Genomic DNA, 19,905 nt, shown 5'->3' with positions numbered 1-19,905 from the left:
TAAAATGTAAAAATTTCAAGCTCGCTCGCTCCGCTCGCTCGCATTTAACCGCTATGCCATTCTCCTGATGTTGCTGCCAGTGATTGCCAGCAGTTGCGCCCGGTGCGGCTCCCCTTAATTTTCAAAGCGAAAAAGTATAGCTACAAACGGCAGTTTTTAGACTCTAAAATGTCAGAATTTTCAAGCTCGCTCGCTCCGCTCGCTCGCATTTAATCGCTATGCCATTCTCCTGATGTTGCTGCTAGTGATTGACAGCAGTTGCGCCGGTGCGGTCCCCCTTAATTTCCAAAGCGAAAAATATAACTACGAACGGTAGTTTTTGGACTGTAAAATGTGAAAATTTTGAAGCTCGCTCGCTTCGCTCGCTCGCATTTAATCATTATGCCATTCTCCTGATGTTGCTGCCAGTAATTGCCAGCAGTTTTCGCCCGGTGCGCCCCCTTTATTTCCCAAGCGAAAAAATACAGCCACAAAGGACAGTTTGGGGGACTGTAAAAAATCAAAATTTTCAAGCTCACTCGCTTCGCTCGCTCGCATTTATTCGTTATGCTATTCTCCTGATGTTGCTGCCAGTAATTGCCGGCAATTTTGCCCGGTGTGTCTCCTTAATTTCCAAAGCGAAAAAATACAGCCACAAACGGCAGTCTTTGGACTGTAAAATGTCAAAACTTTCAAGCTCGCTCGCTCCGCTCGCTCGCATTTAACCGCTATGCCATTCTCCTGATGTTGCTGCCAGTGATTGACAGCAGTTGCGCCCGGTGCGGTCCCCCTTAATTTCCAAAGCGAAAAATATAACTACGAACGGTAGTTTTTGGACTGTAAAATGTGAAAATTTTGAAGCTCGCTCGCTTCGCTCGCTCGCATTTAATCATTATGCCATTCTCCTGATGTTGCTGCCAGTAATTGCCAGCAGTTTTCGCCCGGTGCGCCCCCTTTATTTCCCAAGCGAAAAAATACAGCCACAAAGGACAGTTTGGGGGACTGTAAAAAATCAAAATTTTCAAGCTCACTCGCTTCGCTCGCTCGCATTTATTCGTTATGCTATTCTCCTGATGTTGCTGCCAGTAATTGCCGGCAATTTTGCCCGGTGTGTCTCCCTTAATTTCCAAAGCGAAAAAATACAGCCACAAACGGCAGTCTTTGGACTGTAAAATGTCAAAACTTTCAAGCTCGCTCGCTCCGCTCGCTCGCATTTAACCGCTATGCCATTCTCCTGATGGTGATTGACAGCAGTTGCGCCCGGTGCGGTCCCCCACAATTTCCAAAGCGAAAAATATAACTACGAACGGTAGTTTTTGGACTGTAAAATGTGAAAATTTTGAAGCTCGCTCGCTTCGCTCGCTCGCATTTAATCATTATGCCATTCTCCTGATGTTGCTGCCAGTAATTGCCAACAGTGTTCGCCCGGTGCGCCCCCTTTATTTCCCAAGCGAAAAAATACAGCCACAAAGGGCAGTTTGGGGGACTGTAAAATATCAAAATTTTCAAGCTCACTCGCTTCGCTCGCTCGCATTTATTCGTTATGCTATTCTCCTGATGTTGCTGCCAGTAATTGCCGGCAATTTTGCCCGGTGTGTCTCCCTTAATTTCCAAAGCGAAAAAATACAGCCACAAACGGCAGTCTTTGGACTGTAAAATGTCAAAACTTTCAAGCTCGCTCGCTCCGCTCGCTCGCATTTAACCGCTATGCCATTCTCCTGATGCTGCTGCCAGTGATTGACAGCAGTTGCGCCCGGTGCGGTCCCCGTTAATTTCCAAAGCGAAAAATATAATTACGAACGGTAGTTTTTGGACTGTAAAATGTGAAAATTTTGAAGCTCGCTCGCTTCGCTCGCTCGCATTTAATCATTATGCCATTCTCCTGATGTTGCTGCCAGTAATTGCCAGCAGTGTTCGCCCGGTGCGCCCCCTTTATTTCCCAAGCGAAAAAATACAGCCACAAAGGGCAGTTTGGGGGACTGTAAAATATCAAAATTTTCAAGCTCACTCGCTTCGCTCGCTCGCATTTATTCGTTATGCTATTCTCCTGATGTTGCTGCCAGTAATTGCCGGCAGTTTTGCCCGGTGTGTCTCCCTTAATTTCCAAAGCGAAAAAATACAGCCACAAACGGCAGTCTTTGGACTGTAAAATGTCAAAACTTTCAAGCGCGCTCGCTCCGCACGCTCGCATTTAACCGCTATGCCATTCTCCTGATGTTGCTGCCAGTGATTGACAGCAGTTGCGCCCGGCGCGGTCCCCCTTAATTTCAAAAGCGAAAATATAGCTACAAACGGCAGTTTTTGGACTGTAAAATGTCAAAATTTTCAATGCAAAAAGATTTATACCCCCCCCCCCCCCGTTTGCTTCGCTCCCTCATATAACCGCTCCTCCTTTAGGTCAAATCCTGTCTACGCCGGTGATAGGCCCTATTATTTAGTAGGCCTTCACAGTGATGTCGCACAGGCGGAGCAAGAGCTGAAATACCACGATTTAGTCTTTCAATAATATATTGTGAATATTTCATTTTCTTATTTTTCTTTTAAGAAAAGAAAAGAAAATTTTCACCAAAAGTGTGCACCAGATCGCTGAATTTCAGGTCTGAAAATGCAAAATCTTCCTCGTGTGGGAGAGGGATACCCCCCTACACACCCTCCCCCCGTTCGGTCGCTCCGCTCCCTCTCACAGATATTTAAAAAACAAAACAAAAAAATGTCTTCAAACTTTTAAGGTCTGATTTTCCGCCGAAAGTCATCTGACAAGCAAAAAAAAAAAAAAAAAAAAAGCAACAAGAACAAAAAGTCTTCATATTTTTGCTGCCACTTTCCTCCCACTTTATATTTCATGCAAAAGAGTGGGACATCCGGTCCCTGTAAAGTGTGTGTGTGTGTGTGTGTGTGGAGGGGGGGGCACCAAGCTTCTTCCCCCCCCCCCCCCCCCCCCGGTCCGGTTATGGGCTTGTAATCGTGGTGATGGTGACCATCCCCCCCCCCCCCCCCCCACTCCTCAGTACGGATTTACGCCGTTGCAATTGGACATCGAAAAATCGAAGTTCAATGCATCATCCTGTGACAATAGGCTGATACAAACACGTTACTCCAAACTCTCACTGCAGAAATTGACGAATGTGCCTCGAACCCGTGTCTGAATGGTGGTACCTGTAATGACCTGATAAACGGATTTTCATGCAACTGTTCAGCAGGGAGGACAGGGGAGTACTGTGGAATAGGTAATGTGAATTAATGTTTCATCGGTTTCGAGTACCGTTATCTGTGTTACGTTGTTCTATCTATGCTTTATTGCGGTGACGAGATTCCTAACTTCGTTCATACAGTATCACGCACCAACGAATTTTATTCTAATGTATGCATGAATACCGACGACTTTATTACCGGTATGGTATTACCGGATTAATGGATTAATAATTGCTATGTGGTAAAGCAAACATGAAAACGCTAGAACTTTTTGTGTAAAAATCAGTTGAACAGTTTGAGGTGAAGACATCGCCTTTTCTAATATTTGAGTCAGTCGTTACGACCAATATTCCAATCCGGTGAAAACATTTGAACTCCAAATTCCATGACTTTGTGAATAGAAAGTCCCAATTTTGATGAAACTTAAATTGTACCCTCCTGTTCTCTTGGTGGTACTAAAACGTATGTAAACATAGAATTACACATAAACAACAAAATCTGTATTTTCTTGATGAACAGCTAAATTGTATTCTTGTATGTGGCAGCTAACGTTATTGCATTTGACTATTTCCATTAACTCCACATTCTATGTTGTAGTACCGATATCATTAAGAATAAATATAAATTCTAAATGGTAAAAGTAAATGTAGCGATGTAAAAACTTAATAAGTAGAAAACGACTATTTATTACGTTAACATTTAATCTCGCCTGCAGCCGAGTTTTGTTTCATTTTAGGACATCTCTCATTCTTACCGAACACCAAACGTCATTCATAATGAGTTAAGCATACAGTTTGGTTTGCATCAAGAGCCACGACTACTCACGGTGTTTCATTTTGGAAATTCTCTTGTCAGTATACTTGTCCTAACTACACATCAACCAGTGTTCCTGTTATTATGCCAAGTAAAAGTCCAGGCCATCGTAGCGTATGTCAGAGTTTGTACTTTTTAATCTGAATTTCACGAAACATCACAATTGGACATCAGAAAATCGAAGTTAATTGCATAATTATCCTGCGACAATAGTCTGTGATATACAAACTTTGTACTCCAAACTCTTACCGCAGAAATTGACGAATGTGCCTCGAACCCGTGTCTGAATGGTGGTACCTGTAATGACCTAATAAACGGATTTTCATGCAACTGCACTGCAGGATGGGTAGGAGCGTACTGTGGAACAGGTAATGTGAATTGATATCTTCATCAAGCATCAGTCAAGTATTTGCCCTCCAAATGTTACCGACTTATCAAGTGAACGTAAAAGTATCTAGTTATAATCTCAGGAATTCGGCATTTAAAATATTGTTACCAAAACCAAAGACGAATTTCTGCAAAATTAGTACTGTTTACATAGCAGCTCAATTATTCAATCAATTGCCGGAAGCCACGAGAACGCAAGGTTATCACAATTTCTGAAGGATACTGATTCTGTTTTCTTACTTGATTTATTCTATTTGTGAGTAATAACTTTTGTTTTGAAATCACTTCTTTTCCGATATTTTTTCTTACTGCATTCTACTGTCTGACTGTGTTTGTAAAGAGTGTTGTGTATATATATATTTTTCTCTCATCTTTTTGTTTCATTATACCAATTATTGTCTATGTACGTTGATTGTACCACATTATGTTTTTTTTTACAGTGTATATCATACGGACTTGCTGAAAAACAGCCTAACCCGTGTTTAAGTAAAACAAACAAAAAACTAACTAACAAACCGATGATATCTGAATGATTTCTCGCTTTAACAGGCATTTAGAAAATGTGCAGCTTTCAAGCATTGCTGTTAGGTATCAATACTTCATCTTTAGTCCTTCAGCAGGTGAACCCATCAAGCTGCACTATTGTCATGGATAATAGAATTGAACCTATTTCCTTACCCTTTCTAGTTGACTTTGATATTTTGACTCAGATCAGATGTACGAGACTAAGAAGGAATGATAGAAATCGAACCTGAAAACAGAAAGTTACAGAATACATGTATTATAGTTCACTCTACAATCCTAACCCTCGCACTAACTCAACCATCAACCATGATGGAAGAAGTGTGGATGTTATTACCTCACAAATCTCTCATTGATCTGTACACATATTTTCAATGAATTTTCTTTTTTTTTTTAATATGAAATTAGTATCAATTATTATAGTCTTGGAATTACCTTGCAACAATGACCTCGAGGACTGAAGGGTTTGTAGTTGCTATGCGGTAGATCAAACACGTAAATGCTAAAACTTTTTTTTTTGTAAAAATCAATTGATTAGTTTGAAGAGAATGAAGACATCGTCTTTTCTGATAATATTTGAATCAGTCGTTGCGACCAGTATTCCAATGCGGTGCGAAAAAATAATAACATTATAATCACGCCCGCATGCAGCCAGATTTTGCTTGATTTTAGGATATCCCTAATTCTTTCCAAAAATCAACGCACACATCCCTGTAATCTATGCAAAAAGGAAAAAAAAAAATAAAGGCCGAACTAGTGTGTCAATAAAAACCACGATTAAATCGATTTTCTTTAAATCGTACTTTCGTGAATATTTACCATTCACTCGTCAAAGAGTAACGTTGAATGTAAAAAAGTGTGACTAAACGTAGGAATTGAATGCAAATCCATGACGTTGTGTCCGCTTCTCTTCGCAGCAATAGACGAATGTGCCTCGAACCCATGTCTTTAAAATGATGGGACCTGCGTTGACCAAATCAATGGGTTTTTGTGCAACTGTTCAACAAACTGGACGGGAGATAACTGTGGGATAGGTGATCTGAGTGACTTTTGTCATCCAACATTCTGAAGATCTGTACTTGGAAAGCTTACTGTGACTGTTCTTTTACTGTTGAACATCGTAGAATCTGAACCCCCCCCCCCCACCCACCCACTGTGATTGAGCCTTTATAGTTTTCATAGTCGCCAATGAATGTACATCGTGACAGCTGTCAGTTATTACTAATGACCGAGATTTCCTTTTCCCTAAAGATCTCTACGGATGTTTCTCCAAGCCATGTTTGAATGCGGGTATCTGTCGGGACCTTCTCGATGGTTTTGAGTGCGAATGTCCCTCGGGATATGAAGGAAAACTGTGTGAAAGAGGTAACTCTTCCTGTGTAAAACGTCTGAAGATTTGTCCATATTCATGAATCAGGAAATGGTTTCAAGCTTAAAAAATGAATTTTATTTTAAGGCACTTTCTCTCTTGCCCCCTCCTTTTTCCATTTCCATTCGTTCTTCCAATACTATATAGTACTATTCTTAACTTTTTCTGACATTTATTAACATCATTTTTCTTTTGTGCTTTTTTTTCATGACCTCATTTTGTATATTCAGATTTTTTTAATGGAATCATGTTGTATCTCCATGCAGCATCATTGATTTTTCGCACAAAGGTGTATACTTTTGGTGCGTAAACCAAGTAAAGAGCTCCTTGTCAAAATTTTAATACTTTGCTAAATTTGTGTTGGTATTAAAAGTTAATGTGAACTATTTTTCTTTCTTTTCGGAACATGCTGTTTTACTTGAAACATCCGACATTCATGAATGCGTTACTTTTGTGCATGATTTAAATCTGAATTCCTCCATTTTGACTGATATATCTGTTGAAGTCCACGCATGTCCTTAAAGATTAGTGTTACAGGCTTGCTAAATGCGATATAATAAAGAATGCCATTCAAATGAATTTTGTCTTTTCATGTTTTTATTTGTTTAGTGTATGAGTATGTATGAGTATATTTCGTTGGAGGTTGCATCTTGATTTGTATGCAAACATTCAAAGTTTGTTGACTCAAGGAGTCAAAGAGTTGCAATAGATGACAGCACATCACCATACTTTTTGTCTTTTCTTTTTTGCGTGAGTGTATGTGCTCGTATGGCTAATTCACACTTTTCGTGTTTATGACGGCATTCTCAAGATCCTCTTTGTATGCCTACGTAATCATGGGAATAAATCAATCAATAAGTCATGCAGCGAGAAATTGCAGTGAGAGATCATAACATTAATGAGGCGGGGTTTTTTTTCACGATGATTACAAACCATGCCCTATTTTGTTTTTGCGGAGTTTTTTTTTTTCTAAGAAGAAGACACATCAATTATGCGCATGGAAGTATAGTGAATGGGATCATTGTTGCAGTGGATAGACAGAAAACACTCTGTTTGTGGGCCGTGATCCATAGCTTTCCTAATATTTATGGCAATATGCCTTTTTATGCCTCCGCTACGAAGTGTCACCAGAGGCATTATGTTTTCGGTTTGTCCGTCCTTCCGTCCTTCCGTCCTTCCCTCCGTCCGTCCGTAATCAAGTTTGTGGACAGGGCAATTTAAAAACCGCTTGAGATATCCTAATGAAACTTGGCATGTATATGCTTGAGTGAACGAAATCGTGCCTATCAACTTTTGGGTGCACATGCTTAAGGCAAACCGTCAAAGGTCAAGGTCAAATGCTCAAAATGTCACTATCTATGCGATACCTGAAGGTATTCTCTTGAAACGTAGTGTAGGACCCATACATGTAATACCAATACAAATGAAGATTCTCTCTAGACAGAGATTTGGGTCATGAGGTCAAAGTTTAAAGGTCAAAGGTCAAGCGAAAATGTTAGAATTTCTCTTTTTCCTCCATATCTCGGAAATGGTTCGGGATATCTTCATTGAACTTTATATATATGTATGTACTGACTGGCAGTGATTATCTAGGGAATTTTTTGGTCTTGGGGTCAAAGGCCAAGGTTAACTCCTCCAAATTTCACTTTTCCTTCATACTAACGCCATGCCTGCAGGATTTTTCTTGAAACTTAGAGATAAGAGATTCTCTGGGAAGTTTTAGCTAAAATGTCAGAGGTCAAAAGGTCAAAGGTCAAGTGAAAGTAATAAATTTAACTTCTTCCATATCTAGGAAGTGGCTCAACGTTTCATCATGACACTTAGTACATATCAATGCCTGACAGTGATTCTCTTGGGAATTTTAGGGTCATAGGGTCAAAGGTCAAGGGACAAAGAGGCCAGGTTAAAATGTCAACAATTTACTATTTAATCCTGAAATTACACTTTTTCTCCATACCTTGAAAATTACTCAATGCATATAAAACTTATAAAAGGGCCAAAAGTCAAGTAAAATCCTCAAATCACATGCCCTCTTAGAAAATATAGCCATTCATCCAATTCAACCTCGTTCACGGAAAGTGAACAATCAACACATTTGTGACAAACATGTCATTTTGATATTTTGCCAATTATGTTAGACTGTCATCACACATTGTCAAGATGTACTATATACCTACCTAGGAGAATCATGCATAAATGGCGGAGGCATACCAGTCGCCACAGCGACATTTCTAGTTTGTCTTGATTTTGTTGGGACCAACATCTTAACCAAGCTCTGCTTGAAGATGACGGTCTTTTCTATTTTCATCTCACTAAAACACAATGTACTCTGCAATTTGCTCATTGATATATATTATATGTTTCAAATCTTGAGGAGATGGTTTTGTATCACTGATGCGTACAATACAGGAGGATGATCATGGATGAAACTGGCAACATCATGGTTTCAATTTGTCATATAATGTTAAATAATTTCAACAGAAAAATATGCAGATTGAATTTAAGGCAGATCGCAGACTGGTTCTGAAATATTTTTTCACGCTCTAGCTATAATACGCGAATAACGTGAGCATGGTTTTGAGACGTGTCTTCCCATCTTAATGAAGTTGTTTATTGTTTTTGCATTGTATGTGGAATTTTCGATGACATTTGCTACTATATTAACATATTTTAAAGCTAAGTTAATGTTTGCGGAATCAACAGGTAAAGCCGATATGATTTGTAGAAAAATTTTCCTTCCATTTTAATCGTTATTTCAGACCTTGATGAATGCATGTCGGAACCCTGTCTCAACGGTGGGAGCTGTGAGAATCTCCACAACAATTTCTCCTGCAACTGTTCTCGGGGCTGGTCCGGAGAACGATGCCAAACAGGTATTACAGCTTGAATGAAAACACTTAGAAAAAAATCCGCAATGAATAAAGAACAAGAACTCGATGATCGCACAGAAAGCAAGCGATCCTCATTTGTGCTGATTTGTATTTTGACCATCTTTTCATGTACTATAACGCAAACAAAATTAGATTATATTCTGAGTAGCCTTGTTTGAACATTGATGCCTTTAATATAAAATTTTCACACAAATCTGACAAGAATGTGACCTAAGAAGGGATCAACTTTAGATTTGAGGTATTGTATCGATGTCATACGCTTGAACTAATCGTCTACATGTTTCTGTTATCAATAGTCGGCAAGTAAAGATTGCAATTATGCTGTGGATAAAGAAGTAAGCTAAATGAATCAATGTTTAGATAGATAATTATGTAGAGGAAAATGACGGGGTGTTTTTGATGCTTGTGTTCTGATAGCGTCAACACAGTAACACTATAATGTTATCACCTATTCTTCCTTTGTTCCTGGCGAAAAAATAACAAAATCTGTTGTGGCTAAGTGAATAGAACTTCATGAGATCTTGATAGAACTTTCCGAGATCTTAATCGTGACTTCCCAGATTAGAGTGCACTGGCAGCGGAACAATTAAACGTCCTTAGAAAGGGCATGTCATCCTCATTGCCCGCTCATTCGGAAGGGATTTAAAACTGTCAGTATCGTAGTTGCTTATTTCAAAGAATTCACGTTCTTGCCTTGTATCCACGTGAAATAGATCCAGGTTCAAACTCAAACTTTGTGTATTTATAACGTAACCTATTTTTAGACCAAACATTTGACTATGGGGGGGGGGGCTTTCATTAAATTTTTTGTCCGACAAATTTGCTCTCAGCGGACCAGGGGTGTGTTTCATAAAACTGTTCTTAAAGTTATGAACGACTAAAAAACGACTGGTGACAAGTTCTAATGTGCTATACTTCAATAATTCAGCACTAGAACTTGATCACCATTTGTTCGTAACTTTAAGAACAGCTTTATGAAACATCCCCAGATGCGGTTCAGTAGCTTATAACAGTTTGTCAGAAAAAAAAAAAATCTGACAAAACTCTTCATGAAATGCCCCCAGGTCCTGAAAGGAAATACACCAGCTAGTCACCAAGTTGCACCCCTCTTTTCTGTAGCTGCACATGTCCTTTGTCTCCCACTTCAGTGACTGGATTCTGCGCCTCCAACCCTTGCGCTAATGGTGCCACCTGCCTGCCATCCACCGACGAATGTATTTGCACCGGGTCGTTTGCGGGTAGAACGTGCACTATTCCTGTGGCCCGAGATGGTAAATCCCGCGGTCATATACTATACGTTGTATATCAATGATGATTACCCATATAATCACAGAGTAGCCTCTTCAGTGCAGCATTGCGCTTGCAGAAATTCTTGTCAGTATCATTACCTCAGCATTGTCAGGTATCATCTGGGTCTAAGAGAAGAATTTGGATAAAATCGTCTTGTTCGACGATAAACGCACAAGACAGGCTACGAAATATTGAAGTTTATTACATGTTCAGTATCAATCTTTCATCTAAAAGCTGAGGTGGAGCAATCTACACATTGCTCTTCTGTGTTTTTGTTGTGAGGTTTATAGTTATTATCAAGACATTTTATATCACAGTTATGATATATTCAATGCACAATGCAGCTCTCCCGACTTTCCTGCCCTGAAGAGAGAGGAGAGAGACAGAAGTGTAATGACTTCAAATGGAAACCTTTACAACAGCATAGGATTGATACGTTCATTAGCTACCTTGTACAGATCTCGAAATGATATTCCGTCAAATCTGAATACATCACAGGAATCCCAAAGGTCACACAGCATCCTATCTCCACTCCGGTCGACGACGTACGTGTGCGAGTTGAGCTTCAGTGTTCTTTCGAAGGCGTTGTCCGCTTCCACTGGCAGAAGGGCTCGTTGGAGCTTCCAGATACAGCCGACAGAGAATCGTTAGTGATTGAGCACGTAGCACCGCGAGACCAGGGTTACTATCGATGCGTTGGCACAACTGCCGATGGGCAACGAGTCGAATCTAACCCAGCCCTTGTCCGGGTAACTGGTAAAGAAAGAAACCATCATTATATTTTTAATGCAATGTCACCATTGTATCAACAGTCCCTACTTCCAACTGAATGAAGAACAAGTAGTGAAACAGAGAAAAAGGATGAACCCTCACAACTTCCATATCAACCGATGTAATAGAAACAAATATAAATCTAAACGCGTGAACCAAATAACTACCAAGTGTGGTGTTTGGGGTTTTTGGTCTTATTGTGTGATTTTAGTAGCGCTTTTCAGTTAAATGATGTGATGATGATGATGGTGGTGGTGGTGATGATGCTGATCCACCATAGCATTTGTATAGCACCATGTATCTGTTGTAGAAACATTCAAAGACGCAAACTCCTCGAAGAGAGTTAGCAGTTGAATACCTAGTGAAAATGTGAGTCTTGAGTGAGGCTTTGAAGTGCTCCAGTTTATTGAGATGATAATATTTCTTGCATTCTAAGCGCTGAAATTGTTGAAATGATCGGTCATTGTATGAACGATTCAGAACTCGTGGCTATCATATCATAGAGTCTGCTTGTAACAAGCACACTGGCTTCCTTTATTACATATTTCAATACCTGCATGGTATCATATCCTTTGATTGATTCATTTCACATTTTTATCATCTTCACAGACCTGATGACGTTTCCCATCACAATGAAACTCCTACGTATGTTTACGCCATCTCTCGTTGACCCGGAATCGGAAGATTATAAAAACATTCTTAGGAATCTCACGAGCGTAAGTGCAACTCACTTATTGATTTGACTTGGGAGATGACAGGTATTTTTACCACCTTCCTAAATTGACGAACCCATCAAACTTTTCAGAATTGAAGTACACCGTACTAGTAACCAGTTGTCGTCGAGGACATGTACAATATAGGCATTATAGTGATAATATTGTGAGTAATGATAATGATAACGATAGTAGTGTTAAAAACGGTGATGATTTTAGTAGTAATAATTACATGTTAAAGGGATGGTATAGTATTGAGCCAGTAACTTTTTGAGAGATACCAGGAAACCACTTATGAATTGTAACAGAATATGCAATTCTAAAAGGAATTTAAGAGAAAGTTTATTTGATGAAAATCGGTTTTGAAATGGCTGAGATATAAAAAAAAACAGTAAAACAAAGTGATCCTAACAAAAGGTGGGTCCCATCTTTGATTAGGATTTATTTGCTTTGAAAATCTCAGTCATTTCAGAACCAATTTTCATCAAATAAACTTTGAATTCCTCTTAGAATTGCATGCTCTTTCATATTTGATAAGAGGTTTCTTATTATCTCACGAAAAATTTGGAAACGTAAAGCCCCATCTCAACCAAAAATATACCATTCCTTTGAAAGTTAATGATAGGTGAGACTTTTGCTTTGTCTAACCATATGCTTATACAAAGATATAAGATTTAAGATCCTTAATTTGAGATCCCGATCGTAGTTTTCAAAGTTGAGATATATGTTTGTAGGTTGTTTATTCCTAAAATGTGGTCCAGAATATCATGTGCAAAGGAATGATTCCCCCAAGACTGGTACTTTGGGAACAATAATCCAACCAGTATTTGATGACCTATATTCATGAACACAGTGCAATCAAACATATTGTGAAGTGATGTCATTATTGCCTTTTGTGTCAATTTGCCGTCCTTGGTTTTCAAAAATATCACTATTCAATAAAAACGTGTGAAACATCAAAATTCCATACTGGTTTACGTTCATGTTCAAATTTGAGATGAAATTCTGCAACTCTGAACATAAAAGTCAGGGTGATAGTGGAGTACTGCAATAACTATTTTTGATTCATATTATTCTATGCATTAATCTATTTTATTTGATATCAAATCAATGACACATCAAGTATTATCAAGCATACACTTTTTATGTGCTTTGAGTTGAGCTATAGAGAAAATTTATAACATTAGGAAATGAAAAATAACATTAACAGAATAAGATTCCATGAGATGACGCAAATAATGTCAAGGCCACGTCATCAAAACGTCTCTCTATCTCTCCCTATCTTAATCTCTTTCTTTCTTCCTCTTCATGTCCAAAGAGCAATATTCATATTTACATACCGACGTTCAATACATATGTATTGTCAATAACATTCTCGATATTCGTGCGACTGTCGAACTCTGCGCTAACCTGTTGGCTTGCTTTCGTTGCATTCGCGAAATGTGAATTATGCTGTTTTATATTATTAATCCTGTCCGTGTCGGGTTTGTCAGGCAACGAACGATCGGGAAAGAACATATCTCATTGAAACGGATATCACATAGTGATAATAATGCTTCGTCTGCTAATTACTCCATAGAATACCGTAAAGAGTGAACTGGAGCGAAAATTGGACATTGGGAGCACAGTTTTTCTCCATGTCAATAGACTGCACCGGCATATTCATAGCGTCACTGTGAATATGACCGTCTACATTGGAAACAGCTCCCTCTTGTCGCCGACCAACGTCAGTATGGCGGTACACAACTGGCTGAGAGAAATGGCAAACTACACTTTGCTGGAGATAGATGTGACGTCGATCAACGTAAGAAGTACCGGTGAGTATCGTGGTAGCCAAGATGCAGTAAGGCCATGGTATACATAGAAATGGGTATAATGGACCAAAACGCATTTTCAAGAATCCTCAGTGAATACTAGAACGTTCCGGATAAGTTGACATTAGGAATTCCGTCTCTATGTCAGTTTCCTAAGGTCAAATCGCTTCCTAAATTTAAATTATGAATGCCCCTCTTCTTTACCATTTTCCTTATCTCTGGAATATACGAATAATGTCATCATCATTCTAAGTTTTCATGGTTGTAGCTTCTATTTGCAGAAATTATATACAAATCAGCCATCTAATCAGAGTTCGAACTACTCTGGCTATTTCATTTATTCATGTAGTTTATGTATAATTTTAACTCATTTTCACATTTTCGTCTTTTCCTTGAGAATGCAGTGTCAAATGTTTCCCAAACTTCGAAGTTATCATACAGAGGGTGATGGAATTACAGTCGCACAAATGAGTACTGTGACACCCTGGAGCACCCCTATAGGCAATCTTTAAAAAGATGGTGAGGGAACAAATTTTAGGGCAAAATCTTATAAAGCTGTTATATATTCATCTTCATCTTGAAATTACATCTTTTTATCTGAATCCACAAATGGTATTGCTATAGGGAGATGGAATTAATGTGTGTACAAACGGCCATCACGGACCCCTTGGATACCCCCTCCCTATAATCGCCCCAAAGCCCTACTGTTTTTGACAAACCTTTAAATACATCTTCTCTAGGTATCTTACCCGAGCCAAGTGGCTCAATTAGTGCACGAGGTTCTGCGTTCACTCACAGTTCGGTGTCCAGCATGCGTTGTCCGTCGTTCGTGAAAATTGTCACCTTTTATCTTCTACTTAAAAAAGGGTGGCTGGACTTTGTCCAAACTTAGCTGAAATCAAAGTAGGGAGGAGTAATAATTTGTACCAATCATGATGGTATATGGTACCTCCAGGGGCCCCTAGACAGTCCCCAATGAAAATTAGAAGGATGTTGCCCAAGAGGCCAGCGGCAATCCCCGAATCTCAGAATTTTTCAAATATATAGTTTGCCTCAGGTGGAGTGCCACGAAGGCAAAGTGCTAATGCTCAGGTGAGCGCTGGACCCGCGGGGCTCATGTTTCATTTTTTCCATTTGTTTGAAACACAGACATGTGAAATGAAACTATGAATTTGTTAGTTATGCAGGGTCGTTGTGATTATTAAACAAAACTCTAACATGACTAATTCCAGCTGTTATCGCAGCGACGCGTAAACATGACTATCAGCGCGACATATTTAAAGTAATTTCGTGTTCCCTGAATTTGCTTTGATTTGCTTTCAAAATGTCCGTTATATTGTGACTCTCCTTTAAACCGCAAAATTGTCATGACTTATCGTGTCGTGACTGATAGTCACATGATAGTGATATTAGTGATGATACCATAAGAATGATAATGACAACTGGAAGAAGGATGACACAAAAGATTGATTAATAACAAGTAAGACAGGGCATGTGAAATGGTGGAGGAATCTGCGTAAACATCTTAGCCTTGAGAAAGCAAGGAAAGTAGAGACCAAAGAAATCTAAGATATAGCTTAACCTATTTAGTGATCAGCATATTGAAAAGTCAAAATATTGTATGTGTACTTCAACAGAGGTTTGCTTACAGACATCCTGGCGCTCCGCGTACGGCACTGTGGTGTTTCCAGCTGGACCTATTCACTCCAGGACCACGTCATCCGGAAAATGTCCCTGGTACACCATCAACGGTCAGTTAGGTCTTTAGAACGTTTTCGCCATTGCTCTAGTTTAATATTCATCATGCAAGTTCCTTTGTTTGTTTGTTTGTTTGTTGTTGTTGGGTTTTTTTTTGGGGGGGGGTTAAGGTATAGCAAAGAACCTACCTATTTAGCAACTGTACGATTTCACCTTTATTTCATCATATTGCATGGCTCGATGTTCATAGTTTTTAATAGTACTATTTTTAAAGGCATTATTTTTATTGTTATACATTATTATGAATATCATATTTACTTGAATATGGAAAGTCGTGCTGCTCATCTGTTTCACTGTGTATTATGAATACACTGAATAATTATTGATACGATTCTGAAGGGATACTTTTGTGAAATTTACTACAAAATCATGGCAAATTGTTTCAAATAACACGTAATACATTGCAACCATGTCTTCATGGACTGCCAGGGAAGTGCTCTTTCCTCCTCCCTGGGAATATCACTATTATCTATCGTGTGTTGCTGTAAATTTGGTTCTGCTTAATTGCCGAATCGTAGGATTTTTTAGCTTACCTGAGCTGAAGGCTCAAGTGAGCTTTTGCGATCGCCCTTCGTCCGTCGTCCGTCTTGCGTCGTGCGTCGTGCGTAAACTTTTTACATTTTCATCTTCTCCTTGAGAACCCCATGACCGATTTTCACAAAACTTGGCAGGTTGCATCCCTAGGGGGATTGGATCTCAATTTGTTCAAATGGGCACCATGCCCCACCTGAGGGGCCCCAGGGGGTTTGGGCCCCCCAAAATAAGGAATCTTAAAAAATCTTCTTCTGTAGAACCAGAAGTGATATAAGAGCTAAGTTATTATTATGAATTAGTACATTGATGACTGTAGTTTCATGTTTGTTCATGGCGGAATCAGGGGTACCTCCCTTGGGACCCAGGGGAGGGGTCCCGATGGGGCCTTAACTGTACATTTTCATCTTCTTCTTGAAAACCCCATGATGAATTTTCACCAAAGTTGGTAGGTAGCGTCCCTGGCGAGATTGAATCTCAATTCCATCAAATAGGCACCATGCCCCTCCTGGGGTCCCCCAGGGGGCCCCAACCCATCACTGTTGATGACTGTTATTTCAAATTTGATCATGGCAGAATCAGGGGTGCACCTCCTTCCCCTTGGGACCCAGGGGAGTGAGGCGGGATGGGTCCAAATGGGGACTTACATGTACATGTAAATTGTACATGTTCATATTCTCCTTGAAAACCCCTTGACGAATCTTCAAACTTGGCAAGTAGCATGCCAGGGGGTTAAGATCTCAATTGTTCAACAGTGCACCATGCTCCCCTTGGGGCCCCTTGGGGGCCCACCCCCCCCCCCCCCCCCCACCACCAAACATTAAGGAATATTTACAATTCTTCTCTAGAACCAGAAGTGATAAAACAAAGTTACTATGGGTTTATGCATTGGTGCTTGTAGTTTGTTCATTGAAGGTTCAGGGCTGCCCCCCCCCCCCCCCTTCCCTTGGAGTTGGGGGGGGGGGGAAGTATGTATCCAAATGCTGACCTAATTTGTACATTTCATCTTTTTGCTGAAAACGACATAATGAATTTTCACCAAACTTGGCAAGTAACATTCCTAGGGGTATAGGATCTCAAAGTGTTTGAATGGACACCATGATTTTCTTGGGGGCCAACATATCCCCCAGCTCTAAAAGATGCCCCCCCCCCCCCCAATGTTCTCAGGTAAGAGTCTACAGGAATGCATGAAAGGTGAACTTGCGATACTCAGGTGAGCGCGAGACCCCCGGGTCTCCTGTCTTCATGATCTTATTTAGAACGAACGTTAGCCTCTTTCCATTTTTCTTAGAAGCAGAGAAGGAAAGAAGGCATTATTTTACATTCTACTTACACTTGAACGACAAATTGCACGGCAATTAAAAAGATAATGATATGTTCCTATTTACCAGAGGTAGGCTCTTCAAGGCAAACGATGATATCCACAAACGGGGGCTGTCACCATTACTCCAGTAATACCTATTTTACAAACGCGAAACTATCGGCCTTAAAGATATCAGGCACATTCGAAATCTAGATCTTTCATTTCATTTTATCTCATTTTTTTATATTCAATTTCAGTTCATTTCACATGATCTCATCTCAGTTTATTTTCTGTCCCACTTTGGAATGTAACACAGTGATACTGATGTCAATCAAATCAACACTAGGACATGCGTAATTCTAGTGTGCGTACAGAAATTATGATAAACTTTGGAGGTATAATATCATCGTGTTGGTGGACAGAAAGAAGAATATCACATTGAGACAAAATAGCCTAATGAAAAGTACTGCTTGGTGGAAATAGACTCCTCTGGGTCTCATACTTTGCATTACATGTATTCAGAGATTTTGTCGTGTTGAACTATCTGAGAAATCAGAAAGAAAATCAGCAGAAGAAACAGCCGTCATGAAGTATTAAACCACTACACTGACATGTACGCGTTTACCATGATTACGTGATATGAAATATTGGTGTGTAGCTAAGCGTAAGCATGAACTTTCCGGCAATGTTGGCACATATTTTTTAAAGTCATGATCAATCTATCATACAATTCATTGCAAAGATGAGACTATGCAGAACGAGAATGCTGAACGGTATCCACGGTGCCGCATTGATTCTTGATCACTGTGAGCCACCCCGTTGGTTTTAAACTATTTACACTAACTGACTTTCTCAAACAATAATTGTCCTACAGCGGAACAGCCTATTGCGCGTGCTCTGTGCCATGGCGACTACATATCTGCCTGCCTATGGCAACCGGAGGACAACTGCGGGAAAAACATTACAGCAGACGAACAGATCAAGTACATAGAACAGGTATGTATTATATGAGGGAGAGTATGTGTGCTTATATTTCTAGACGACTCGTCAGCAACGACATCAACACCCATTTTTTCCCGAGCTAAGAGATACGTTCCTTCAGTAAATGGAAACATTTTATTTGATTTGGATTGATTTATTCACACTATGAATAACATACATCATAAACAAATATGTAAATAGTTTCTACATAGAATATGTCATATACATCTTCGCGTGAATCGTCAGAAAATAAGCTATTTAAAACTTGACTGGAACGTCTAGTAGATATATCTTATACAATATGTAAAGAGACATTATACACGAAGTATATTTCTTTCCGTTGCCTAAAATATTGTCACAAAATGACACTTCAGGTAGAAATATACATAATATGTATGTATGTATGTGTGTATGTGTTTGTCGATCGTATCTCAACGTGTAAACTTTCTTACCCAGTCGCTTGAGGATCACTCGCTGGAAGAAAACCCCCAGGCTGTGCTGTCACAGGTTGCATCGATCACCGAGGAGTCTGCCGAGATCTCGTCGGCCGGTGTGCAGGCCGTCAGCGGCATTCTGAAGGAAGCTGCCAATCTTGAGACAACGTCTACACAGGTGCGCTCTGGCTCTTCCCACTGTATTCTTTAATGTACAGTATGTCCAAAAAATACAATCAAATTTATAACACCCAAAATTATTAAACTGTCTAAATGCTACTTCAGGGTCTTAAAATATAACATCTTAGCTCTATTCTGCGGAAAACCCCATTCAGTTTGGTTAAGCGGTCACAGAGAAATGTGGAATGTTGGAAAGCATGACATGAGTCTGATTCTTCCAAGTTTGGCACTTCGATGCTTTTGTGTGTGAATACAATAGACCGAACCTGGAGGGTAGAGATTCTTGACATCCTCTACAAAATTTCTCATTCTCCTTGACCTCTGAAGCAAATCGAATGGAGTTTTCTGTAAAATGTGGGCAATGAGTTATAGTTTCATATCCTGAGTTTGTATTTGGATTGATTCACTATTTTTAAAGATATCATTGTGGAGGGTCCCGTTGTAATTTTTTTGGACATTCGGTATACTGAAAGTCTGACGTTGTCACCAGTTCAAGCTTTGTTACACTTATTTTTCTCCTCCTCCCACTACCGCTGCTCATACAACCACCACTGTTAGTTGCAGTAGTAGCAGAAGTGTTGCAGATACAGGTAGTAGCAGCCATTTTTCTTTATCATCTCAGAACTATCATTCTTACTATTTCAAGTACAGCTGTATTACTGATGATGATGATGATAATGATAATGATAATGTTGATGATGATGATGATAATGATAATGATAATGATAATGATGATTATCATTGCCATTTTCACTATTTTCATCGCTGTCATTACCATTATTAAGAATTCCGAACACTATTTCCATTTCATTCATCTTTGGTACGTTTTTTTTTTCTATGCAAAGATAAGACGTGAATTGCGAATACCTATGATATATTAAAGTTTCTTACAAAGCTCTGCTTAGACAATCCATAGCAAACAAGAAATGCATCTGACATATTGACAGTATTCTCTCCTGTATTTTGAATAAACTCTT

At 39.5% G+C, this 19,905-nt stretch overlaps 1 protein-coding gene across 1 annotated transcript in view; it reads left to right on the top strand.

The window, feature by feature from the left end:
- LOC140234764 (uncharacterized) overlaps window positions 1-19,905 on the top strand; it is a 42,281-nt gene that overhangs the window by 13,582 nt on the left and 8,794 nt on the right. The window contains exons 4-14 of the mRNA XM_072314802.1: window positions 3,093-3,206; window positions 4,239-4,352; window positions 6,145-6,258; window positions 9,022-9,135; window positions 10,302-10,424; window positions 10,942-11,199; window positions 11,824-11,930; window positions 13,507-13,744; window positions 15,379-15,492; window positions 18,208-18,329; window positions 18,771-18,926. Of these exons, the coding sequence (XP_072170903.1) occupies window positions 3,093-3,206; window positions 4,239-4,352; window positions 6,145-6,258; window positions 9,022-9,135; window positions 10,302-10,424; window positions 10,942-11,199; window positions 11,824-11,930; window positions 13,507-13,744; window positions 15,379-15,492; window positions 18,208-18,329; window positions 18,771-18,926 (1,574 nt within the window). The remainder of the gene's footprint in view (window positions 1-3,092; window positions 3,207-4,238; window positions 4,353-6,144; window positions 6,259-9,021; window positions 9,136-10,301; window positions 10,425-10,941; window positions 11,200-11,823; window positions 11,931-13,506; window positions 13,745-15,378; window positions 15,493-18,207; window positions 18,330-18,770; window positions 18,927-19,905) is intronic.

Source organism: Diadema setosum, chromosome 11 (assembly GCF_964275005.1).
Source record: "Diadema setosum chromosome 11, eeDiaSeto1, whole genome shotgun sequence".
NCBI classification, from domain to species: Eukaryota; Metazoa; Echinodermata; class Echinoidea; order Diadematoida; family Diadematidae; genus Diadema; species Diadema setosum.
Note: the sequence above shows the minus strand (reverse complement) of the source record. Positions and strands in the feature narration are given on the sequence as shown.